The sequence below is a fragment of the Stenella coeruleoalba genome (assembly GCF_951394435.1).
Source record: "Stenella coeruleoalba genome assembly, chromosome: 4".
Lineage (NCBI taxonomy): Eukaryota > Metazoa > Chordata > Mammalia > Artiodactyla > Delphinidae > Stenella > Stenella coeruleoalba.
This window is the reverse complement of record NC_137149.1, coordinates 1,762,099-1,788,885: the sequence shown is the minus strand read 5'-3', so window position 1 is coordinate 1,788,885 and position 26,787 is coordinate 1,762,099. Positions and strand designations below refer to the sequence as shown.

Sequence of the window (26,787 nt, the reverse complement as noted above, 5' to 3'; positions counted from 1 at the left end):
TGGAGAACACACCTTCTCCCCACACCAGGTCTGGGGCAGAAGCAGGCCGCCCCCTCCAAGCCCCCTAATTAGACCTGTGGCCAATCCAGACCTATCTCAGGACCGGGGGTGGGTACAACAGCGGCAGTGAATCCACTCAGTTCAATCCCAGCTACCTTAAGAGTCACGGCAACTAAGTTGGAAGCAACACCACACGACAAGTGGCCTGACCCTGGGTCCACTGTGGGCATGTCTCCTCCTTCACAGGGGCCTCACGCCCTCCCAAAGCAACCCATCCTACGGTCAGAGCCCTGTGGTCCTGACGAGTCTCCTCTGGGCACAGCCCACACCTGCCTGCTGAGGCGGGCTCGTGGAGCCTGACACCTTCAGGGAGCTGAAACCGGGAAGAACCTCCAAAAGAACTGGCAGGGGTGGGGAGGAAACCCCAGAGGAGATGCTGTTCCCATCACTTTCAGCGTCACAGGAAGTAACGGATACAATTTCTCGCCTAGCGGCACAGTCTGCGCACCACGCTCCCGCGTTGAGACCCGCTCAGTCCGGCCGCAGCTCCCCACTGGGCCAGCCTGGCCAGTCTCAGCAGCTACTTGCCTTTGTGGCAGCCCCTGCCCTAACGGTGTGGGGGCCTCCTTACTCTCGACGTCACTGCCACGTGCAGGCCCTCCTTCGAGCAGTACTCCCTGATCCTCCTCTGCCTGTGGGGCCGCTCGGGGCCCTGCACCAGCCTCGGGTCAAAGGCGCTCCTTCAGCCCCAGTCTCCAGAAGCCCACAGTGCCCCGCCCTCGACAGCCAGGGCTGCTTCCCCTGCTTTCCTGGGAAAGAAGTTCCTTCGACAGACAAGAGGCGGAGGGGCTGCTGCCGCCCCGACGCTGGCCAGCACAAGAACCGCAGGCCTGTTTTAGAGCCATTAACAAACCCCTGGCACAGGAGGGGGCTCCACGGCCTGAAAACACAACCTGGGTCTTGAAGCAGCGTCCAGTTCAGGCTGGCAGGCGGTCAGGGGCTCCTGAAGCAACACTGGGAGGCTGTCGCCCAGCCCCGACCTCAGAGGCCCCCCGGAGGCAGCCTGGCGCAGACCCTCTGTTTACCTTTCTCTGCTTATGCCGTGCACGCTTGGCGGCCCGCGTGCTGCTCACGGGCTTGGTCTCCGAGCTGTTTATGAACTGGAGCAGGTCCTCCACCCTGCGATGGTCAACCACACTCTCCCTTTCTGAGAGCTGATCCGTTTTCTTAGGCTGCTCTTCCTTCCTCTTGGTCAGCCGTAAACGAAGCTTTTCCCTCATTTCTGCATAATTTCTACTTGTTGGCGCAGCAGGAGGCTAAGACCAACGGAAACATGACGAAATGCAAGTTTTCATGATTTTGAGTATACCAAATTTCAGACCATAGCATTAAAAGTGAAATTTTTATTGCTCAAGTGACACATGCTCATCCGGAAAAGTAACTAAACAGAAGAAACAAATGGCGAGAAAAAGAAAACCTTTCATCACCAATTACCCAAAGGTAGTATTTTGGCATTGACCTGGCAAGCTTTACATAGTCACAAAAACATCTGGCAGAGGATGTACAACTACGTACACAAATGGTTATTTTTAAACTAAAAAGAAACTATTATACATGCTGTAACTGATCTACTTTTTATGTAATACGGTGTGACTATCTTCTCGCATCAATAGATGTGTTTATAGCATTTTTCCATCCCCTCGCAGGTTTCCTCTTCAGAGCCGAAAAGCCTTCTCACTGACTACTAAAAACACCTGCATGAGCTGAGGAAGCACGGAGAGACTAAAGCAGAAAAAGAACAGCTCCCGGCCCTGCTCTTCCCGCCGCCCAGCCCCACACACCACGGCTGACACCTGCTTGTACGGATGGAATGACTGTCCTGGCACACCACACAGTGCGGATGTGTCTCAATGCACTGTGCAGTCGAGCAAGAGGAATCCGCCTGTACAGGCCGTCCACTGTGTGGACTCAACAATTCCCACGCCTGGGGAGTTGGTAGGTCCTATCTAATCAAATGCAAAAATGCAGAGATGAAATACTCAAAACTACGTGTCATTATTTCTTTACGACAACTACAACCTAGAAGTGGAACCACTGCTTTAGACGGTATCTTGATTTTAATTATGCTCGCAACTAACGCTTTACACACAGTGTAACCATACCCTGAATTCAACCTGGTACATTATTCTTGCAAAGGAGTTTGCACATTTTACAATCTTAATTTAAACACGCAATTTACAAACACCCATGGCGAAACACTAATTTTACGCACTTAAGTGCGCGCTCCGGCACCTGCCCCTCCCCCGAGGAGGCCCTCGGCAGAGGAGAGGCCAAGGCACTTACCCCGCCATGCCCGAAGAACTCACAGTAGCAGCAGTCACAGTACTTGCCCTCCTTCTGGTTGGTGGAGGTGGAGGTGCTGGAGCTGTGCTCGGAGCAGCTGTCCTCATCCGCAGTCTCGTCTCCGTCGTCCTGCTGCGGGTCATAGACGCCGTTCTCGCAGCGATGCCCTTCACAGTCGGGGTCGCTGCAAAACCGCGCAGGGCCCGTCAGCAAGCAGCCTGCCCCTCAAGGGGTGCGAGCATGGCGAGCGGTGGCCGAGGTGGTTCTTTCCGACCAGCCTGCCCTCACCAACGAGGCGCGGGGCCTGCACGACCCAGGGGCCGCGCAGGCAGGACAGGCGCAGGCCGGCGGGCACACCCAGAGGGGCTTCTCAGGTGCACACACACGGCCTCTCCACTGTCCCTCCCACCACCATTTCATCCTGGGGGATGTAGGGCAGGGGAGTGGCGGCAAATTCAAAGGTAACGAACACTGACTTTTTAAAGAAAGCTGTTGAGAGCACAGACCCACAGTGGCCCTGTGCTCTGCGGAACCGGCCGAGACCGGAGCCCGCCCCTCCCCGCTGCCGTCCCCCGCTGGTGAGCTGCGAGGCCCTGGGCGCCGGAGTGTCTCCGGCAGTCCTGCAGGGTTAGGTCGCACAGCACCCATTCTGAAGCGCGCCGGCCTCCCCCCCGCAACCCGCCCCGCCCCGGGCTCACCTGCAGACGCTGGGAGGCGCGCTGACGGAGCCGTCTGTGGTGGGGGCCACGGGAGCAGGACAGAAGCTCTTGCGTGAATCCGCAAACCCGGGAGAGGTGGCGGCCGTTTTGGGGAAGGACGGGGCTGCGAGACTGGCAAGGTGAGGCGCGGAAGCTGGAGAGAGGGCGGCGGGAGGGAGGGCAGGAAGCGGCACCAGACCTGTGGGGCTGTTCCTCGGGGCCGCCGGCACCCCGTGCCTGTGATCCTCCTTGTTGATGCCGTGAAAGACGTCACCTGCGTTCAGAGATGCCAGTCACTGCCAGTGGCCAAGGTCAGGCAGACGTTCAGGCTTCTCTAAGTTAAAACTTTTTTTTTTTTAAACCAACTTTTGGTCTGAAAATGTTCAAATCTATAGAAAACTTGAAGGAATAGTACAAAGAATACCCATACACCCTTCACCTAGACTCAAGAGTATTTATTATTTTGTTATATTTACTTTGTCTGTCTGTCTGTCTCACACACACACACACACACACGCACACACACACACACACACACACACTTTATTGGTGGCTTAACATGTAGAAGCAAAGCTGCACTCACTCCTAAACATTCCAGCCTGGACTCCTGAGAACATGCACGCTTTGCCGTAAAACCTCGACACCAGCGCCAACTACAGACAATTAACCTCATGGTGACATTCTCATCTCACGTACAACCCCATCCAGACTTCTGGCCTCTCCCACAGTCCTTTGCGGCTTTTCCCCGAACCCAGCATCTTTTAAACTTTCTTTTTTTCCTTCCACAATACTGACGTTTTTTGAGTTGAGGCCAGCTGTCCACAATTCTGGATTTACAGTCTCATGTCCGATTTAGCTGAAAATATTCTACGCATGAATCCTGCAAAGGTTACGTTGGATCTTCCCATCTGATTGCACAGGAAGCACCTAACGTGTTTGCTGCCGTCGGTGAGGCTACATCTGATCAGGTGTGCAGGGGGGGCAGTCGGCACCTTATCTTCCCTTTGCAATCTGCCAGTCACCTGTGGGTGCTGCTCCCAGACACCGGCACTACTGCATTCCCCAAACTGAGATCCAACGTCCTGACGCCCATGAGGACGCTTACCGGGCCCCCTGTCACCGGCTGGCTGCAGAGTGGCCTTCTATCTGTACCGGTCTTGCACACGTAGTCAGCAGCGAGCTTCCACCCAGACAGCTTCCCACCCGACTCCCTCTTTTGAGCGTCCCGACGGATTCCCGACTTTAGTTGCGTGCTACAATCCGTTCCTTCATTCTTTCTGATGCTCAGACAGTCCTAACTTTGGCTAGTGAGGCCTCTCTGATCCGGCTCCCGTGTCCCTTTGACATTTGCCCCTGGTCTCTGACTGCCCCCCTTGCTTTCAAGCCCCCTCTTCGCTGTGCTCAGGGCAGAGTGTGACAGCGACACCACCTCCACACCAGTGACCTGCACGGCAGCAGGGGCTGCATCTCAGGCTGGTCAGCAGCCCCATCAGCTGACTCTCCGTGAGGCTTCTACTTTCAGATGCCTAAAAATTACTCCACGTGTTCAGGAAGCAAAGACCTCTCCCCACCACAGAACAAGAAGCGCAGAGAGGAAAGGCAGGACACAGTGTGGCAAAGCCCTGGAGGGTGTCAGTGTGACAGTGAAGTTCTCATCAGAGCCCTGGAGGACACGCTCTTTGTGCACGAGCGTTCTTAGGTGTTAATTACACTGACATCCCTGGCCAGGCCGAGTGAAAGGGAATTACAGAGCTGCTGAGGAAGAAGGAGCGAATACGCAGCGCCCACCCCGAGGGCTCCTGCGGGCTGGTGGGCCTTACCGAGGGAGGGCGGTCTCTTGGACGACACTCTGAACTGGCTGTTGCTCGACTGCACCGTGGTGGCCGTGCAGGACACGGAGGAGGTGGCTGACGACGTGGCCATCACAACTTTGTTTGCTTCCATAAAAGCATCTTGGAAATTGTACAAACATTTCTTTTTCGCAGCGTTTTTTTTCTCTTTGCTATCCGGAACTGCAGGCGTTTCATTGCTAGATGGAGGTGGAAGAGCTTCAGGTCTTGTTTCTGAGAGTGTTGGCCCTAATATGTCATTCCCTTCAGAGAAGAATGGGAAAATTAAGGCTTCTAAAAGAAAGAGCATTTAGCTAAAACCTAAAGGACATCTGCTGAATAAACTATTAACACTGGGGCTGCTACTTAAGTTAGGATTCCAATGGGATGACACTAGTCAACTAGTTTTCATCTCAGAAGAAAAATTTATTGAGCACCTACTATGTGCCAATTCCTGTGCTAGGTGCTTTCCAAAAGTTATTTAATGTCTTAAAATACTTTCTGAGCTTAGTACTATCATTCCTATCCTGAAGATGAAGAAACTGAGGCTCAGAGAGGCTAAGCAACTTGCCCAAGGTCACACAGTTAGAAACCCTTTCTAAGCACAGACCAGATGTCAAGTCTAGCTTGCTGTTCTGAGCACATGCAGGGGCGGGGGTGTGGGACCACCAGGGGCTCTGACCACGTGAAGACAGAGATGAGGCAGAGGTACCAACCCCTCTTCAGGCATGCCCTGCCCTGCCACTGAAGAAACAGCTGCACCTCAGCAGTTGAGGCCGCAAGGAGGAAGGTGCTTGTTAGAGGGGACAGGTCCCATGTAGGGTCAGTGCAGAAAGAGAGAAAAGGAACGTAAGTCATAGCATTCAAGCCACACTACCCTGCTGCACCGGGTCGAGGTCTGCTGGTCACCAATGCTCAAGAACCAAAGGCCCAACACTGCACCCTGGAGCCAAGACGCTCAGCAGCCCTGGGGCGGGAAAGACCCAGTGTCCGAGGCCCGTCCGGCTCCTGTGCCGGCAACGGGCCGCCAAGCCCAGAGCCTTGCTCCGCTCCTGGCGGCAGACATGGGTGGCTGGAGCAGCCTGAAGGGGCCAAGGGGCCTCCTGCTAGAGGTGGAGGTGAGGGGAAGCAGCAGCCCGGGCCCCTACTGGGGAACTGCAGCAACAGAGAGGGCAATCCACTCAGCACAGATCATTTTAAACTTTAAAAAAGTTTTAATGAGTTCCTTACCAGAAATTGTATCTGGCAAGAAAGTGCCAGGATTCCAGTTCTTATCATTCATCACTTCTGATCCCCAAAGACTTATAAATTTAGAACTATTCCACTCTGGAGTATTCCCAAAACAGCTCGGATAAATATGGTCTTGAAGAGATGCATTGAATACCTGATGTTTATTTGTGTGATTCTGAACAGGTGCTGGCGGTAAAGCCTACAAAAAAAAATGTTCTAATCATATATCAAATTAATATCCTATTTACCTAAGCAGTTAAACTACAAACAGACAAGTCATTACCGAAACCCTGCGGGACGCGCCTGCCGTGAGCAGGTGTCCCGGGAGCACGTCTTGCAGAGGCTTACTTGAGTATTTATGAGGCTGTACGTGACGGGGCAAATCTGAACCAGAGGTAGATTTTAAAAGCAACTGATGCTCAAGGAATGTATCAGACAAACTTTAGACAACTCGGTGACTTCTCACATTCCTCCCTAGTCACATTTTATTTTATTTTTTTAAATAAATTTATTTATTTGTTTTTATTTTTGGCTGTCTTGGGTCTTCCTTGCTGCGCGCGGGCTTTCTCTAGTTGCGGCGAGCAGGGGCTACTCTTCGTTGCAGTGCACGGGCTTCTCATCGCAGTGGCTTCTCTTGTTGCAGAGCACGGGCTCTAGGCGTGTGTGCTCAGTAGTTGTGGCTCGTGGGCTCTAGAGTGGGCTCAGTAGTTGTGGCGCACGGGCTTAGTTGCTCCGCAGCATGTGGGATCTTCCCGGGCCAGGGATGGAACCCGTGTCCCCTGCATTGGTAGGCGGATTCCCAACCACTGCACCACCAGGGAAGTCCCCTAGTCTCATTTTAAATGAGGCCCATTTGCATGAGATCTGTTCCTGTGGCTTCTTCTCATCTGACATTTTAAAAATCACCGTGCACCGCAAGGAAGAGTAGCCCCTGCTGGCCGCAAAGTCAACTTTGGAATCACTCATAAAAATGGTCAGCTCTTACGCTGTTCCCTCACACTTGGACAAAGTGCAGTGTAAGTGTGAAGAAAAGATGGATTCTACATTGAGCTCTAAACCACCCTCCCCGGGGCGGGGAGGGCAAGACCCTTGTCTGAAGGTGCCAAGGGAGGGCGCTGGGTCCACACATTTATGGGGTGACTGGCCGTCAGCTGCTCCCTGCACACGTCCTGGGCCGTCCCTCCCCTTGGTCCCCCTGCCCCCGCCCCCCATACCCGCAACAGTCTTCCCCACCGCAGCCAGAGTGGGCTCATGGAATGTGAGTAGGAGGGCGTCACTCCCACACTCCGGCTGTGCCACTGGTCTCCCACTGCTCTGACGTAAAACCCAAAGTCCTGAACGTGGCCGGCCGCCCCCGTCCTTCCTGATCACGAAGCCCCTGGACACACGGGTCTTTCCTTGGTCCTCAAACTCCAAGCTACTTCTTGACCCACAACTTGGCCCACACTGTGTCCACTTTCTAGGAGGTCCTAATCTCAGCTCAGACCTTGCTGACTTGCATTTATCCTACTGGCCACAGCCTAGATGTCACGTCCTTGGAGAAGTCATCACTGCCTTTGCTCTCACCACCCAGCACCCAGACCACGGGGGGCCTTCCCATCAAACACACTAAAGTCCATCAGTTTTCCCTCTCAGCACTTACCACAGTCATAATTCAAGACTTATCTTTAACCTATTGGTTTAACGTCTGCCTTGCCTCGAGTTACATAAACTGCAAGGGGATGGGGCCGCCTGGATCCTGGCCCTGCCGCCCCCAGCATCTCGCTGATGCAGCACACGGCCTTCCCTCTGCAGGTGTGTGCCCAGGCCCACCCAGACGAGCTACAGGTCTGTGCTGGGAGCGTCCCTGAGGACACAGGAATGAGCAGTGAGTGCTGTGAGCTCAAGTGGGAGGGTTTGGGGATGATTCCCAGGGCGGTGATGGTCTGGCAGAACCCTGAGGGCCTGGCTGGGCAGAGGGTCGAAGGGAAGGGTCAGAGCACGGGGATGGCCAATGTCCAGGGACAAGTGTGCCACAACCTGACGGGCTGCAGGGGCCACAGCAGAGACAACCCCGTGTGACTTCCGTCCTGAAGGGGCTGGGAAGCCACAGAGGTTTCTACGCAGCAGGGTGAGACGGTCTGGTCAGCTGATTAGAAACACGGATCTGTGGCAACCTGGTGAAGGAGCCAGAGGGGCAAGGATGACGCAGAGAGCAGTTAGTAAGGGGCCGGGGAGGGCTGGAGCGCTGGCGGGGCAGGTGGGGAGGAAGGGGAGGGTTTGGGAGCTCCAGGCCGGCCACGTCTGAGCTGAGACTGTGCTCAGGTCAGAGCTGCTGCCTCTGGCTCCACCCCTGGGAGGCGTGGCCAGTGACGGAGCTGGACTTCGGGCTGCCCAGTCTGAGGGGTTCAGGGCCAGCCCGCCCTTTACTAGCTGTGTGACCTCAGGCAAATTACTCAATCTTTTTGTGCTTTAGTTTTCTCATCTGTAATTTGGAAATACCTACCTCCAGGGGACGCGGTAAGAATTAAACCAGACAGTGCATGTCAAGGGTTTAGCATATGGCCGGGCCCAAAGGAGGCATTTCCCAAGTGCTAAGGTGGGTCTCCCTAGACACGAGCCAGGCCCCCACCCCACCCCCGCCCCCGCTTCCCTCCCTCAGCTCGGGCCGCTGAGCAGCTTAGCGCACCTGCTGAACGGGCTCAGAGAGACGAAGGTGGAGGGTGAGGCTGGAGCGGATTCAGGATTTGAAAGTGGGAAGAAACAGGGCTAGACTGGACGCCCAGGACCAAAGCAGAAGCCTGGACCAGCTGTTCTGGCGGAGCAGCCCCAGGGGCAAAGGGCGAGGACAAGAAACCTGTATTTCAACAGATGTCAGTTTCCACAAAGAAGTGACAAACTAAGAGCTGCTTTGCTGAGAAGGGACGGATGAAAACTAACGATCAAATGGAAGAAGGTTTCTTAGTCTTGAAGACCTTCTGCTAAGGGCAGACATACCTGACAGGTGGGAAGCAGCCGCTTGCTCACCACGTCAGCTCTGAGAAGCAGCTCGGAACAGCAGAAGCACGTTGAGGGCTCGGAAGCTACTCAAGAACTTCGGAGACCCTCTGGGCACGGCCAAGCGTTGCTGGCTCCTTCCTCCCGGAGAAAGCCTGGCTGACTGCCGGGAGCCGCCGCCTGCGTCTTTCCAGAGAGCCTTTGCTCACCCTTCAGCACTCTGGATACCCGAGCATGACCTCTCTGCAAACCCACCCCACAGGCTCGGGGAGTTCTCCTTCAGTGTTACTTTCCTACTCCGCACCTACAATTCCTATTAAGGTACGTCATAGTATTTTGAGTTTTCAAATTTGACTGACTGTGTTTTTGTCTTCTCTTTAGACCGCGAGGTCTCTGAAAACAAGCACAAGGACTAACCAGTTTTATTTTTCTAGCATGTAGCACAGGGCCTGGCACATACCGGATGTTCAATAAATGGGCAGAATTTAACTTGGCGGAATAAGGGGATGTAGCCATGGAACTGTTATGCTGGAGACATAAGTCAGCGATTCTATACATCTGACTCACACACTTCTTCAGAAGCCTGTCTACTCAAAACAGGAGGCCCAGCTGTAGAGAGCAAAGGGAGCAGGGGTCTGTAACAAGCAAGCTGTATTTGTACGAATGCTTCTGCACAAGACGCCTACTGACTTCCATAGCTACGGGTTTCCTTCAGGGAAAGAACAGGCACCTGTCACCCAGACCATTCTGGGGCCACGCCTCCATAAAAAACACTAATGACTTAAGCACCAAATCAGCCTCTCAACATGTGGCTAACGCTATTAAGTTGGAACACTGCTTTCAATCTTTACACAAATCCACATGGCTTCAATTAACAGAAGTTCTCAATTGTTCTCCTCTTTGAGACAAAACTGACTCACGGGAAAGCAAAATTTTGCTTTCAGTGGAAGCTCCGACACACACACTAACTGATGCCCTCACCACGCATGCCTCTGCGTTTATGCAGGAACCTAAGACCCAGCCCGTCTCACACCCAGATGTCATCCCAGATGCCACGAGCACGGAGCCGAGAGAGCACAAGGCTGAGCCACTGAGCACGGGCGGGAGAGGCCGCTGATGCCCAGCGTGCAAACAAAAGGGTCCACTTATATCCCAGCGAACAAGAGAGTGACGACCCCTCTACCCTGCACTTCTTCTCAGAGGCTCTTCAGTACTCCTGCCAGAGGAGAAGAGGCAAGAGCCCCACCTCTGTTTCGCTGTTTCTTAGCGTCAGAAGAACTGAACTCTGCCTCTGAAATAAAACGCAGATCACAGGTCACAACATGACCCCCAGATGGCAATCTATTTATGTCCCTATTTTCCACACAGCATTTTTCTCCGTCGAATTCCAATTGATCTGACACTTGTACCACGTTTAACTTTATGAGATACTTCTGCAGTGGTTGTACACAAGTAACCCGGTGAGGAGGTGACAGGTTCACAGGCCCACAGCCACGTGGGAGTCACGTCACCAGGCTCCACTCAATGCACTGAACTCACTGACCATTTCCAAATAACCCTTATGCTCCCGTGGAGACTTCAAGACATGTGTCCACCTTCAGCTCCAGGCCCTCCCTAATGGGGCAACTGCTTCACAACACATTCTCCAGATGGAAAAGACACAGGACTTAAAGCTGGAAGCCTCGAGCACCGCTCCCGGGCCACGCGCAGCAGGGGAGCCTGCTCTGCTGGGGAGCAGGAGGTGTGGCCCATGCGCTCGTCTCCAAGGCCGCAAGTTCTCCCTCCCAGGCGGGCGTGGTCCAGTGAGGGGGGACGCTTCGCTTGACGTCCCAGATAACTGGCACCAAGCACTTTTGTAACAAAGGGCTGAGCTACGGAGAAAGCAAGGGAAACGGTCCACAAAGAACTGACAAGAACATGGCAAGAAAAACAGGACCCAGTGGAGGTGCGGGAAGGGATGGCTGCCCTGGGGACGTGTGCGCCATCGTCACCGTGAGGAGGGGATGGGTCTGTGGTCCCATGGGAGGAAGGAGAGCTGGAGACAAGGGGAGCTGGAGGGTCCCAGAGGGTCAGCTCCCTGCTGGCACCTTTGCACCAGCAAATGCGAACCCTCTCTTGAGGAAGCGTCCCCTATTCAGCACCTGCTCAACAAAACATGATCTCATGATAAAAACAGATTTAGGTCCTCAAGGTTTCATTCAAACACAGAATAACTGTGTGTAAAATGCTTAAAGAGAGGAAAGATGAAAGAAAAAGTGATCAAGGAACAAGAGAATATAAAAAGTTTCTAACACATTTGAAAAATAAATAAATTAAAGCTTAGAAATAAGAATTACAGGTGGGATTAAAAACTCAAACTTAAGGGGCACGTTAGACCCAATTATAGAGAACCACTTAACTGGAAGACTGATCCAAAAGAAGTTCCCAGAACAGACTGAGAGACGCATTTCAGGTACAGAGAGACCATCAGGTGTGACGTGCAGGATGAGAAGGTCTAACCAGAGGTGCAGGGAGAGACAGCAGAGCGGTTAAGAGGGAATACAAACAAGATAAAATGGCTGAGAATCATCAGACGGGGGATTTAAAATTACTCACACGCTGAGGGCTCTGACGGGAAAGGTACACAACATGCACGAACAAATGGGTAATGTGGGCAGAGAGATTCTAAGAAAGAATCAAAAAGAAATGCCAGAAATAAAAAACACTGTAAGAGAAACTAAGAATTGGTAGACTGGACACAGCCAAGAAAAGAATCAATGAGCTTCAAGATAGGTCAGGAGAAACTTTTCAAACTGAAATGCAAAGAGAAACAAGAACTTAAACAAACAAACAGAACCCCCAAAAAAACCACCACCAACAATGACCAAAAAAGTAGAACAAAATGTCCAAGAGCTGTGGGGCCATTTCAGCAGCCATTTCAGTGTGGTGCCTGGAGTCTGGAAGGAGGCGGAACAGGCAGGAGGGACATCCGAAGGACGAACAGCCAAGCACGTCCCAAACTCACAACAGGCACCAAACCACAGACCCAGGAAGCACGGAGGACACCAAACAGAACAGATGCCTGCAAAACCCACACCAGGGCATATCACATTCAAGCTGCAGAAAACCAAAGACAACGAGAAAAGCTTGAAAGCAGCCCAAGGGGGTGGGGTTGGGCGGGGGGAGAAACCCCTGTACCTACAGAACGAGGAACACAATCACAGAGGACATCTCATTTAAAACCATGCAAGCAAGAAGCGTGGAGTTAACTGTGTTTTAAGTGTTCAAAGAAGAAAAAAACCCACCAACCTAAAATTCTGTATCCAGCGAAATTATCCTTCAAAAGTGAAGGAGAAATAATGACTTCCTCAGACAAACAAAAACTGAGGGAACTCATCTCCAGCAGACCTGCCCTGCGAGAAATGTTAAAAGATTCTCTTCAGGCAGAAGGAAAATAATATAGCTCAGAAATTTGGATCTACATAAAGAAAGGGAGAGCAATGGAGAAGGAATAAATACAAGTAAAATAAAATCTCTTATTTTTCTAATTATTAATTGATCTAAAAAATAACTTTGTTTGAAGTAATAATAACAGTGTACTAGGTGGTTAATATATGGATAAATGAAAATAATGACAGCAATGTCACAAGGGATGGGAGGGAGGAATTGGGAATCATCTGTTAACAAGTACCTATGCTACACAGAAAGCACAATGGTGGTCTCTGAACAGGGACTTAGATGAGTTAAAACATATGTTCTAATACAACTGCTAAAGTTGAAAGAAAGGCATAATTAATATCTAAGAGAAGAGATAAAATGGAATCAGAAAATGCTCAATTACAAGTGGAGAAGGCAGGGCTTCCCTGGTGGCGCAGTGGTTGAGAGTCCGCCTGCCGATGCAGGGGACACGGGTTCGTGCCCCGGTCCGGGAAGATCCCACATGCCGCGGAGCGGCTGGGCCCGTGAGCCATGGCCGCTGAGCCTGCGCGTCCGGAGCCTGTGCTCCGCAACGGGAGAGGCCACAACAGTGAGAGGCCCGCGTACCGCCAGAGAAAAAAAAAAAAAAAAAAGTGGAGAAGGCAGAAAAAGAAGCCTCTGATAACAAATAGAAAACAGTTACAAACATGGTTGTTATTAATCCAAACACGTAAAAGAATCACTTTAAAAGTGAATGGTCTAAATACACCAATGAAAATACAGAGATTATCAGAGTATATTAAACAACAAGAACCTTCCCCCCTCCCAAAAACCCCAAGATCCAAGGATACCTGTCTACAAGAAACCTACTGTAAGTGGTGGGTGGGGAGAGATACACCATGGAACACTAATCGAAAGATGGTGGAATGGCCATCATCAAACACTCTAGAAACAATAAATGCTGGAGAGGGTGTGGAGAGAAGGGAATCCTCTTGCACTGCTGGTGGGAATGTGAATTGGTTCAGCCACTATGGAGAACAGTATGGAGGTTCCTTAAAAAACTACAAATAGAACTACCATATGACCCAGCAATCCCACTACTGGGCATATACCCTGAGAAAAGCAAAATTCAAAAAGAGTCATGTACCAAAATGTTCATTGCAGCTCTATTTACAATAGCCCGGTGATGGAAACAACCTAAGTGCCCATCATCGGATGAATGGATAAAGAAGATGTGGCACATATATACAATGGAATATTACTCAGCCATAAAAAGAAACGAAGTTGAGCTATTTGTAATGAGGTGGACAGACCTAGAGTCTGTCATACAGAGTGAAGTAAGTCAGAAAGAGAGAGACAAATACCGTATGCTAACACATATATATATGGAATTTAAGAAAAAAATGTCATGAAGAACGTAAGACAGGAATAAAGACACAGACCTACTGGAGAACGGACTTGAGGATATGGGGAGGGGGAAGGGTGAGCTGTGACAGGGCGAGAGAGAGTCATGGACATATACACACTAACAAACGTAAGGTAGATAGCTAGTGGGAAGCAGTCGCATAGCACAGGGAGATCAGCTTGGTGCTTTGTGACCGCCTGGAGGGGTGGGATAGGGAGGGTGGGAGGGAGGGAGACGCAAGAGGGAAGAGATATGGGAACATATGTATAACTGATTCACTTCGTTATAAAGCAGAAACTAACACACCATTGTAAAGCAATTATACCCCAATAAAGATGTTAAAAAAAAAAAAAAAGAAAGCTGGTGCAGACTAACTGCAGACGGAGCCAACTGCAGAGCGAGGAAAGTTATCTGGGATAAAGAGGGCCATTACTTAATAATAAGGGGTCAGCTCTGCATGAACACGTAACAATCCTAAACATGTGCGCACCTAACAGAAGAGCATCAAACTACACGAGGCAAAGCCCGACAGAGCTGCCAGGAGAAACAGGTGGATCCACTATTACAGCTGCAGACCTCAACCTTCCCCCATCAGAAATGGGGAGATCCAGCAGGGAGGGATCAGTAAGGACACACCCGAGCTCAACAGCACCATCAATCAACTGCTACTTCATCCAAAACCAGCAGATTACACGTTCCTCTGAAGGAACATGGAGCATTCACCAAGGAGACCACATTCTGGGCCACAAAGCGCACTAACAAATTTGGAAGAACAGAAGTACAGTGTCTGCTCTCAGACCAGAATGTAATTAAAGTAGAAATCAGTAACAGAAAGATAGCTAGAGAATTCCCAAATATTTGGAAATTAAATTCCCTATCACTTACAATTTTAATTTTTTCTCTAGTATTTCATCACTATATTTACCTCCTGCAACTACTTTTAACTTTCAAATAACACAAGTGAACACACAAATGAAATGTATCATTGGTATGAAGACATCTGAAAACAGAAATAGTCTTCAAGTTTTTCTAATTTCAGGAAAATAAAATTTTAACACTGCTCATTCCAAGCATTTTAGGTCTTAAATATATTTGCCCACGATGGCAGAAGTATGAATTAAAAGAATTACAACTACAGTGACATAAAGTCTTCAAGGCGACAGCTGTCATTTCACCAGACCAGAAATTTCTAAAGGCCCTGACAACACAGAAACACCAGCAGGTCAGAAGAGCCTCAGTGGGGACGGTGCCCGCCACACTCAGCAACACCTCCCTCCTCCCAGCTGTGCGTGGGCCATCGCGCTGAACCGTGCTGGCCTCTCTGAGAAACCTGCTCTGACGGAGCTGAGGATGAGTCTGCGTCCTTCCAATACAGCGCATTTCTTCTCTACCACCTCCTACGGGGCTGGGAACACACGATGCATTTAGGTATAGACGCAGCCACAGTACTCAAGTTAGTCAAACTAACTCCAATAACACAAACCAACTTTGCAAAACCTGGTTAAGTGACAACGTAAGATTGTTTAGAAAAGCAAACATTTTTTTTTTTTTCTTTTTTGCGGTACGTGGGCCTCTCACTGTTGTGGCCTCTCCCGTTGCGGAGCTCAGGCTCCGGACGCGCAGGCTCAGCGGCCATGGCTCACGGGCGCAGCCGCTCCGCGGCATGTGGGATCTTCCCGGACCGGGGCACGAACCCGCGTCCCCTGCATCGGCAGGTGGACTCTCAACCACTGCGCCACCAGGGAAGCCCAAAGCAAACATTTTTATACCAGGTACAAATGAAGTATTCTGTCAAATGCATCTCAGTTTTCCAAATAAAAATGGCATCCAACTAGTGTATTTTAAATGTATTTGAATAATCTTGACATTAATACTAAACTGGCTGAAATACAGCTTAACAGCTTGTCCTCCATATTTGCCTTTCCAGCCACGAATCTTTCACATCTATCTACTGGATTACAGTTTAATGGGTATCAAATAAATAGATCTCGATACAGATGATGCTCCCCCGAAATGTTCTCCTTCCCCTTTACCTTCTATAGACTACTTACAACATCCTGAGAAAAGGCCAAAATTCGGGGCGGGGCGGAAATCAGTTTTAACTAGAGGTCCCAATAGCCTTTGGGGATAATCAATTTCACTACTTTACTTGAAGATTTTTAAGAACTAATTCTTGAACAGCTTCCACCAGCAAGAAAGTATGAGAGACCATTCTATACTCTTTTCTCTGGGTGGTTCCCTAGGGACTAGAAACTGGAGCTCTATTCAGGTAAGAACAGGGAGCCAACAGCTTCCCGAACTCATACGTTCTCCCAGAGGGCAAGGGCTGTGGATCAGGGAGACCATGAAAATAGCCTGGCCTTGAATACATACCTGAATAATGCTACTTAAAATCACCCGATTAACAAAGGTATCATTAAGTGTTCAAATTGAGCAATTCAATCTAATAAAATTTAAGCATAAATGTGAGTGGTCACCAAGCACCTATCATAAGAGAACATGACAAGCTGATTACACTCTGTTATAAACCAGTGGTTATAATCTCTCGCCTGTGCCCCTCCCCAGCTATGGCAACGTGTGGCCTTCTTGAGAAAGCCCCTTTCAGGCCACGTCCTCCCTTTCTCTCCCAGTGGAGAATCACTGCTTTAAGTAATGTTATCAGTAAAGCTTGGGGGAAATTCTACTTTTGACTGACTAGAACTAATAACACGAGGCAGAGTAAGTGACCAAAAAATAAAAATTCGTGATAAGAGTCAATAAAGGTAAGTTCAAAATAGCTACTAGAGAGGCACAAAGAACGAAACTAACCTGAAAATCTCACTGCAAAGTCTAAGATACTGAACATAAACCTGAGGTTCTCGGAGAAGAAATGCACGCAAATCACACTTTCCCAGCCCCTCACTACTCTCCTGGCCAGGCCTCCCAGTCTGCCCCCAGCCCCTCCCACTCATCACCTGCCCAGCACACGGGCTCGCACCGCATGGCACCCAGGGTCCCGCCTTCAAGCTTGTTCCTTTCTACATAAAACTCCTCAGTCTCGTGCTTAGAGGACACTCATTTTAGACCCTGTAGAGCCCAGCCAGTGTTAGAGGACTCATGTCACATTCAAATTATTTTACCCACCACACTGAGAAAAAGAGCCAGGCCTCCAAAAGCTGCGGGTAGAGAACTGACCTGCTCTCTGGGTGGGGAGAAGCCCTGTGTGGAAGGTCCCCGAGCACAACCCGTCACCCCGGCACCATCTGAAAAACTCTTCACGTACTAGTTAATTCTGGAGGAATAAAGCATGACTTTCATGATTGTTTTTACAAGTGTAAAGGCTGAAAATTCTGAGTTTAAGGTATTACGGTAAAAGGAAACATTTACAGACCCTCCAATCAAGCGCGGATGCTGTCCTACACAAGCTGCCAACTTACGGGTTTCCGTTTGTTTCAACATGTACCCCTCAAGGTCTGAGTGACGGGTGAGCTTTCCAGCCCTTTCTGCCCTGACTTACCTTACTGTGTGTGAAGGGGGGCGCTGTGTACAAGGTGGGGTGGATGAGAGGGCGAGGCAGGTGTGGGACGGCGTGCAAGGGCACATGTCCATGGATGTGGGGGTAAAGATGCAGAGCGGGGTGTGTGGGCTTCTCGGGGCTCAGGAACTGGTGGCCGGGAGGAAGGGCTCCAGCGGTCACTGCCGACGGCGTCAATCCAGACGCCTCTTGTTTACAGACGTGACATTCACAAGTGTTTGGAGCTTGCTCTGCCTGAAGGGAAAGGAAAAAGAAGTATTTAGTAAATGAGTATTTAGGGAAACAAAGAACGGTACGGACTGAATCAGAGCCAGCCACACGGCAGACACAAAGGCAGCAGGGCCCGTCCTGACACCCCAGGTTGACGGGTCCCTCCTTGTGAGGTAAACGAGGGCCCCCAGGACTGGGACTGAAGAGACCTGAAAAGAGAAGGGGGTGCGCACCTCCCCCCAGCTGGGTGTCTGCTGAGGCAGCAGCCACATCCATCTGCATCCTGCGCCTGTCTGAGCAGGGGCAAGGGGACTGGCAAGACGGCAGAGCGGAGAGAGGGAGCTGGGACCAAGGACAACAAGACCACCAGTGAGTGCCATGCTCCGCCGGGCTCACACTGCTTAACGGACGGTTACACAGAGATTCTTCAAAATGCACCAGAGATGGGACTTCCGGCTAAGGTGGAATGAAGCAGTCGGTGACCCTTCTCCCTCAAAACAAGTGTAAAACTGAACACAATTGTCAAAGGCAATCGTTTTGAGGCTCTGGAAATCAACCAAAGGAAAATAACAAATTGAGAAGCGTTTATTCATGCAAATCTGCTAGAACTTTCAGGTGAGAACAGAAGGGGTCTAGCCTTCTTGCCCAGGGCTCTTCCTGTTCCCAACTCCCCACACTCCTTAAAAAATTAAACTTTAAAACAAACAAACAAAAAAACGTAACTCAAGAATAAATAGCAGAATTAAAGTGGTACACTAAAATTTTCTTTGATATGAAAAAAGGAGGGACAGAGGTACAAAAAACATGAGACCTACAGAAATAACCAGCAAAACGGCAAATGTAAATATTGTCAATAATTACATTAAATGTAAATGACTCATTTCAAACAAAAGGCAAGGACTGATGGACAGGATAAAAATATGAGACCAAACTAAAAGACTGGAAGGCAAATTTTAGACTCAAAGACACAAAGAAGCTGAAATTAAGAGCTGAAAAAATATATAACAGTACTCCGAAGACAGGTGGAGTATTAATATTAGACAAAATAGTCTAAGATAAGAAGTATTAGCAGGGAAACAGTTCATAATGACAAAAGGGCCAATACGTTAGGGAGATAGAACAATAATTACGTGGATACACATTCAACAACACTGCCCCAAAATGCACGAAACAAAAACTGGCAGATTTGAAAAAGGAATAGACAACCTAAAAGGCATACTTGAAGACTTCAATATGTCTCTCTCAAAAATTTTCAGAACTAGATAGAAAATCAGGAAGGATATAGAAGACTTGACTAACGCTATCAATCAACTTGACCCAACTTTCATTTACAGGCCGCTCCACCTAATAGGGGCAGAATACAAGTGCACCTCTAGGACAGACCACATGTTAGGCCATAAAACAAGTCTCAATAAATTTGGAAGCTCTAAAATCAGTAATCTAAGCTTTAGATTCAACAAGCTAGAAACAGAACAAACCAAACCCAAAGAATATAGAAAGAAATAATGGAGATCAGAACAGAAATCAATGAAAGAGAAAAGAGACAAACAGAGAAAAGTAACAAAACCAAAAACTGGTTATTTACAAAAATGGACAAACCTATAGCCAGACTGACTGAGGGGGTTAAAAAGGAGTAAACAAAATTACCCAAATCAGGAATTAACATCACTACAGACTCTACAGAATTAAAAGAGAGTATAATAAACAACCATATGATATCAAATTAGACAATTTAGATGAAATGGATAAATTCCTAAAAAGACACAAATTATTAAACTCATCCCAAGAAGAAACAGAAAATCTGAATAGACCTGTAGTAAGTAAACAAAATTTGAATTAGTAATTACAAAATTTCCCACAAAAAGAGACCAGGCTCATGGGATTTCACTTGTGAATTCTATCAAATATTTAAGAAATCTCAATCTTAGACAAATTCCTTCAGAAAATATATGCAGAACAAACAATTCCCAACTCATTCTATGAGGCAGGTATCACCCTGATACCAAAGCCAGACAAAGACATCATAAGGATGGACAACTATAGACCAGTATCTTTTATTAGCACAGATGCAAAAACCCTAACAAAATAACCAATCGAGCAACATATGAAAAAGGGACTATGCCATGAGCAAGTGGAATTTATCCCAGGAACACAAGGTTGGTTTAATATATGAAAATCACTTGATGAGATACACCACGGTAACAGAATAAAGGATGAAAACCACAGGGTCTCAACAGATGCAGAGAAGGCATATGAAAAACCCAAAGCATGTTCATGATAAAACTCCCAAAAAACTAGGAGTAGAACAGAATTTCCTCAACTTGACAAAGGACATCTATGAAAAAACCTACGGCTAGCATCATACTTTACTGGTCAAAGACTGAATGCTTTCCCCCTAAGACTGGGAATAAACAAAGACATCTACTTGCACCACTTCTACTCAACACTGTACTGGAGGTTCTAGCTAGCTCAATAAGGCAAGAGTAGGGAATTAAAAGAATTCAGATTGGAAAGGAAGAAGTAAAACTGTTTATTCACAGACAACATGATCTTGCATGTATAAAGTCCAAAGTAATCTACCAAAAAAAAAAAAAACCAACCCCAAAACAACACCACAAAACTTCAACCCTTCTAAAACAAGTTTATTAGCAAAGCTGCAGAATTCAAGATCAATATATGAGAATCTATTGTATTTCTATATATTACCAACAGTCAATTGAAAATCGAAATTAGAAAACACCTTTACTATAGAATCAAAAGACATCTAATACTTAAGAATAAACTTAAGAAACATGTTCGAGAACCACAGACTAGCAATTTTTAAAAACCGCTGAGAGAAATTAAAGATGACCTAAATAAATGGAAGCAGCATGGTCACTGACTGACAGATTCAATTTTGTTAAGACTGTATTTTCCCAAAATTGATCCTTATCATCCCACAAATAAAAGATTAGGCCCAGAGAAGTTTGCTGATGAATTCTATCAAATATTCAAGAATTCAATGCAACCTCTATCAAAATCCAAGCAGGTCTTTTTGGAGAAGGTAACAAATTGTTCCTAAAATGTATACGGGGAATTCCCTGGTGGTTCAGTGGTTAGGACTCGGTGCTTTCACTGTGGTGGCCCAGGTTCAATCCCTGGTCGGGGAACTAAGATCCCACAAAGCCATGCAGTATGGCAAAAAAATAAATAAATAATAATAAATAAAACAAAAAATAAAATGTATATGGAAATGCACATAGATTTTGAATGCATTTAGACTTTGAAAAGGCTAAACAATTTTGAAAAAGGACCACCAAGCTGCAGGGCGGATCCTACCCGATTTCCAAGCTTACGGTAAAGCAACAGTCAGGTAGAGTATGGCTTTAAGGACACAGAGATCAAATGAACAGGACCCTGAGTACAGACATTAACCCAAACATTTATAGTCAATTGATTTGCAATACATAGCCAATGCAATTCAACAGGGGAAAGGACGGCCCTTTCAACAAATGGTACTGGGACAACTGGATACCCAAATATGCAAAAGGTGAATTTGGACCCTAACCTCAGACCATAAGCAAAACTGAGTCAAATGGACCACAGACCTAAGTAAGAGCTAAAATTATAAATATTATAGAGGAAATGAGAGTTTTGTATTAGGTAAAATTTTCTTGGATATGACTTCAAAAGCATGATTCATAAAAGAAAAAATTTATAAACTGGAATGCATCAAAATTAATAACTTCTGCTTTTCAAAAAACACCATAAAAATACTAAGACATACCACAGACCAAAAGAAAATATTTGTAGATCACATACTTGATAAATGACTTGTACCAATATATACCAATATATACAGAACTCTTTTTTTTTAAAGTATTTATTTATTTGGAGGTGCTGGGTCTTAGTTGTGGCACGCAGGATCTTCGTTTCAGTATGCGGGATCTTTAGTTGCAATGTGTGGACACTTCGTTGAGGCATGCAGGATCTAGTTCCCTGACCAGGGATCGAACCCGGGCCCCCTGCATCGGGAGTGTGGAGTCTTAGCCAATGGACCACCAGGGAAGTCCCCACAAAGAATTATTAAACTCAAAAACAAGACAGAGAAGGAAATGCAACCCAAACGGCCCCTCAATATATGACAGAATGAGCTCAACTTTGCCCATAAAAAATGGAATGAAAACTGAAACCTCACGGGGTTACCACTGCTCATCTACCAGACTGGCAAGAGCTCAAAACTCTTCCAGGGGGAGGGGAAGGCATCACGCTGACCCGGTAAAGCCACTCCTGGTGACCGCTCCTAGGGACAGAACTGCCTACGTATAAAATGTCAGATATGTAAGGTTACTCACTGAATAGTTTATGATGGGGAAACAAACGGAAGCAAACACAAGTGTCCGTCAGCAGGGACTAAAAAGAAAAACAAAACGAAACTATGACACGTCCACACGATGGAATACAAAGAGACCAGCAGCGGAGCAAGAGGAAGCGCGCTCTGTACAGGTGAAGCTGGTCAGGACACACTGCTAGGCAGGGAAGAGAACAGAGTGTGCATTAGTATAAGCCTTTTTCATGAAAAGGCGAAGAATATTTGTATTTGCATAAATAAACACTGGAAGGACCTAGTTTTAAATAGGTAAAACTGGTTACGTATTGGGACTAGGGGCTGGGGGTGAGCAGGCGCTGCAGCCGGTAGATGAGGAAGGAGGTGGGAGCGAGACTTCTCAGGGTAGTAACACCTTCTGGTGTCCTTTCCTGCAGATTTACACCACCTACTGAAATGGTTTTAATCAGCCTGGACCTTCATCTGTTCTTCCTTTCATTTAAAAACTGCTTGAGCGCCTATTATAAAACTCTGAGTCTCTAAGAAAAAATAACAGTCTGGTAAGGTACCCGCACCTCTGGCTAACAGAAAAACAGACACTATCAGGAAAGAAAACCTCCCTTACAAAACCAACCTCTTCTGAAATTTTAACATTCCACTTTTTCATTTTATTAAAAAAAAGCCCTTCCCTTGCTTCCCAGACAAGAAAACCTCCCCAACACTTAAATATCTGGAGCCACTCTGCGGTGCCGCAGAGTCAAGATGACACTGATCACAGATTCAGGAAAGAGGAACAGGACTGAAGGGAGGGAGCGAGTCACGTCTGCTTATTTGCAAGGATGCCTCGACTCTCTCCAGGCCTAATCTTCAGAAGTTTTTCGAAATAAAATAATTCTGTGTTCAATAACGCTCATGTTTAGAGAAACCAGAGGCAGAAAAGAGACCTCTGGCAAAACAAAGTTCGAAAAAATAAAATCATACCTGCTGAGTTGAGTAAGACGGGGGTGGACTGTCCACTTTACTTTCCTCCTTCCCAGGGCTCCCGTCTCCTAGAGCTGTGTCTTCCTTCGGGGCTCCCGGGGGCTCCCCACTACTTTCGCCGTCTGCCTCCTCGTCATCAGCCTCTGAAGAACTACTGCTGGTACTGCTTACCTGAGGGGACTTTAAAAACAACCCTTTGTAATTTACACTTTTTGAAACAGAAGAATGGAGGCAACTGACACACCAGACACCGTCTGATGTCACTTACTGTCACTATGAAGACGCATGCCCATACCTCGTCCTTCAGGGCCATGTTTTCCCCGCCACCGTTCAGTTCACCGTGGATTCCATTCATGCTGGCCACCACCTCGGCATCATCATAGTTACTCAGCGGATAAATATCAGCAAACTTAGCTGACAACGGCGCAACATCTTCATCGTCACTACAACTGAGAGAGCAGAGACGTCACCAGGGGGCCGCTCTCCGCGAGCACAGCGAACGCACCACCCGCCAAGCAGACACCGCGCTCGTTCACAGGAGTGCTGCACTGAGTGCCACGCATGCCCCTCAGCATCTCCTCGTAACCTGAACGCACGAGGAAACGCCTGGAAGATTACCATTTGTGCTATTTGGAAGAACGGAAAACAAGACTCCAGAAGGAGAAACATTAAGGAAACCACAAAATTTAATCAGAGTAATTGATGTTGCACATCTATTCAAGTTGAAGTGCCCTGGTGTACAACTGTTCTCTCCGCCATTTCCAAGCAGACACAATTTTTGATTCTAATTAAAGGGGTACGGAGAACAACCGTAGGTCTTTACCGTTTGTTTTTATAACCGCCAAAATCTCAGACACAGCCAGCTGAACAAAACATTAAAGGCACTTATGTGACAAAATACTACAAGATTTTTCACTACAAGGCCAGCTGCGGCCAAGTCCAGTCATAATCTTAATTACCAGCTTTAGCAAGACATCCAAGCGATGGGCAAATGGAATATCTACCAAAAAAAAGTAAGAAGACTTCAAGGCTAGAGCCTATGGAGACCACTTAAAATGTATGACTTTCTGGTACATGGAAAGAGCTGGCGCAGAGCTCCTGGCTCAGTGTGCACGGTTCAAGGCTCGACTGTAAACGGACACCCCACGGGTCCACGTAAACATGCCACCGCGCCCGCCTGGAGCCTCAACACTCAATGGCCTCCAGAAGGAACAAGCCTAAGAACTGGAGACCTTTTGGCTTTAGGGAAGAGTGTCCAGAATTGCCAAACTCAGGTTCTTTTCCACTTTTAGGAAGACAAGAGTCAATAGACTACAATGTGCTATCATCCGGAGCTCATCACAGCAAGCACGGACAGTGCCCAGCAGGCCTCCTGGGGTCCCACTGCACCTGAGGTAACAGCAGGCTTTGCCCTGGGCTGCACCCACACCTGCCCCTGAGGTGTTAGCATCACCACGACCCAGAGGAGGAAGCCAAGGTGCGGAGATGAAGGAACTAAACCATGTGCTCCATGCAATGGAGGCGACCCCAGAACCCGTGATGTCCAGACAGCACTGCAGCCCAGCAACTAAACCGCCACGCTTCTATTTCACCAGCTTAGAAGCGGCACCACGAGAGACACCACGAACCAGCGGCCACACGGAGCTCCTTGGATCACAGAGTGTCTACCGGGAAGACACGGATCACAAGGTGCTGGCGGCCAGATGCCCAGAGCATCCGCACATGGCCCCGGCTCCGCCACTCAACGCAGCATGGGAGACCACGGCTGGCGCCAGCCGCCAGGACACAGGAGCGGGGCAAACTCTTCCAATGTAAGTTCTCATTCGACTGCACACGCTGAACTGCGGGATGCTCCTGTGATGAGCTAGCTGGCAGCTACCTGTGAAGCCCTCAACACTGCACCGGCTCCGAGAGCACAGGGCTTCTACAGCTATGAAGCACCTTGAGTTCAGTGAAAGGAGTCACGGGGTGCTCAGGCCAATCCCTTTACTATTATTCTGTGTTTGAGACCAAATCCATATTGCAAATTGAAAGACTCCGAAGGAAAGCCTCAGAGTCACCGTGCGAAATCCAGACGGGGGAAGCGAGAAGTCTGAGAAATGCGGGGCACCACCCGTCCACTGGGAGCCATGGCGGGGGGCCAGCCACCTCCACAGGGTTCCCGGCACCCACACACACTGTGACATGCAGAAGGCACGTTTTATTTCTTCAAACATATACCCGCGTGCAGCCTGTCCAGAAGCTAGAGCAGGTAGCCTCAACACGAGACACGGCCACAAGTCCGAAGAAACATGGGCCCACTCCCCTCCCTGTGAACTGGCGACAGCTGCACAGCCACCTCGCTTGTACAAAACATCCTTCTAGGTAATGTGGGAACACGGAGAACAGAGCCTTTCAGTCACGTGCTAAAGTGATCATCTGAGTTCTTAGCAAGACATGGAACAAGCATGGATGCTGGGCTGATGATGAGGCGGAATGAGCAGCGGGCTGGCCCCCCGTGATTCAGTGAGCGCGGGCCAGGCCGGCGCTGGGAAACACTTCCCTGCAGACCAGCATGTGTTTGTTTGCCTTACTGCAGTTATTCATTCACCTTCTTTTAGGCAGGTCATGAAACAGTGTCAAAGTTTGGGCTTACTGATTCCATGTTTTAAAATCTATTTAAAAGAATGAAGGGTCCTTTTTCCTGAAAAGCACTATAATGCTATGCATACTTCTGCAGACATTACTGTCTCTATTTCTCATCATTGGATTAGTTAAATTTCTGAAACCTTATGACAAAGTCACGACTTACAAAGTTGGTGCAGAGCCATTGTCTGTGAGGATGAGTCTGGGATGTTGCTGAACTGTAATGGGAGAGCTGGAACCTGACCCTGAGCTTGCTGATGACACGCTAGGTGGGCGCATCTCAGAGAGATAGTCGGGAGCAGAGTCCACCTGGAGTGGTAGCTGGTGAATGTGGATGTCGCCAGTGACGGGGGGGTCCATGATACCACAAGTGAGGATGTGTGAGAGGCTGCAGTCATCGCAAGCACATCTGATTGGGAATTAAGGACAGTTACCGAGACAGCCAACAGAGAAGGGCAGACCGTGCTCTTTAGAGGTTGGTGCCGGCCCTCTGTGGGGTCAGCGAGGGTCCCGCAGGCCCGCTGCGCGCACACGCAGGCTCACCTCCTCCTGTAGTTGCAGTTGGGGCAGTCGGGCATGCTCAGTCGCGACGACAGCACGTGCCTCATGGTGTCCGTGAAGCTGTTCTCGCCAGCGACGGCCTTCTTGTTCGTCAACTGGAGGAAATCACGAGACAACGGGTTAGTTTTGCAAGACGCGCCGCCCCGTGACACAGCTTATATTTTCCAGCAATTGTGGTAGTGTGTGTCACACTCAGAACCAATGACCACAGCTTCCTAAGGTGGGGCAGGGCCAGGAAAAGGGGCCGCAGATGTGTGAGGCACACAGCCGTGGGGCTGGGAGAGGCCCTGACACAGGCCAGGGACCAGTAACCCCTAACAGGCTTCCTCACCAGCAAACACGCCGCAGCGTCCCTCACAGCAGACACCCAGCCTTTACCCTGAATCTGCCGTGGGCTTGGTACTTGCTAGGTACCGGGAACATAGAGATAATCACTGCCCTCAAGGAGCTTAGATTCTGGAAGAGGGGACAGGCAAGAAACCAAACTTGAAGACCGTGACGTAGAAGGTGCCCTGGGAGACCCGCTCAGCATGCTGGAGGGGTGGGGGAGCTGCTCGGCAGGTGCCAAGCCTCAGCAAGGCCCAGGTGCAGTCTGGTGATCCCATCAGAGGCAAGGAGGGCGTGCGGGCCAGCGAAGAGCACTGAGCCGGGCATCCCCTCACGAGACCCTTGGCCGCTGCTGAGCCTGGGCTGAGCAGGGGTGCGTCTCGGGA

General features: G+C 48.9%; 1 protein-coding gene across 4 annotated transcripts in view; it reads right to left on the bottom strand.

Annotated features, from left to right (window-relative positions):
• Positions 1–26,787, bottom strand: part of FAM193A (family with sequence similarity 193 member A) — a 174,016-nt gene that overhangs the window by 22,971 nt on the left and 124,258 nt on the right. For 3 of the 4 annotated variants that reach the window (XM_079919309.1, XM_079919310.1, XM_079919312.1), the window contains 10 exons: positions 26,057–26,169; positions 25,680–25,922; positions 23,184–23,337; positions 22,889–23,068; positions 17,374–17,625; positions 6,101–6,299; positions 4,862–5,134; positions 3,042–3,315; positions 2,344–2,527; positions 1,086–1,316 (listed from right to left, as the gene is read on the bottom strand). In XM_079919309.1, the coding sequence (XP_079775435.1) occupies positions 1,086–1,316; positions 2,344–2,527; positions 3,042–3,315; positions 4,862–5,134; positions 6,101–6,299; positions 17,374–17,625; positions 22,889–23,068; positions 23,184–23,337; positions 25,680–25,922; positions 26,057–26,169 (2,103 nt within the window). The remainder of the gene's footprint in view (positions 1–1,085; positions 1,317–2,343; positions 2,528–3,041; positions 3,316–4,861; positions 5,135–6,100; positions 6,300–17,373; positions 17,626–22,888; positions 23,069–23,183; positions 23,338–25,679; positions 25,923–26,056; positions 26,170–26,787) is intronic. The other variant, XM_079919311.1, reaches the window with a different exon arrangement.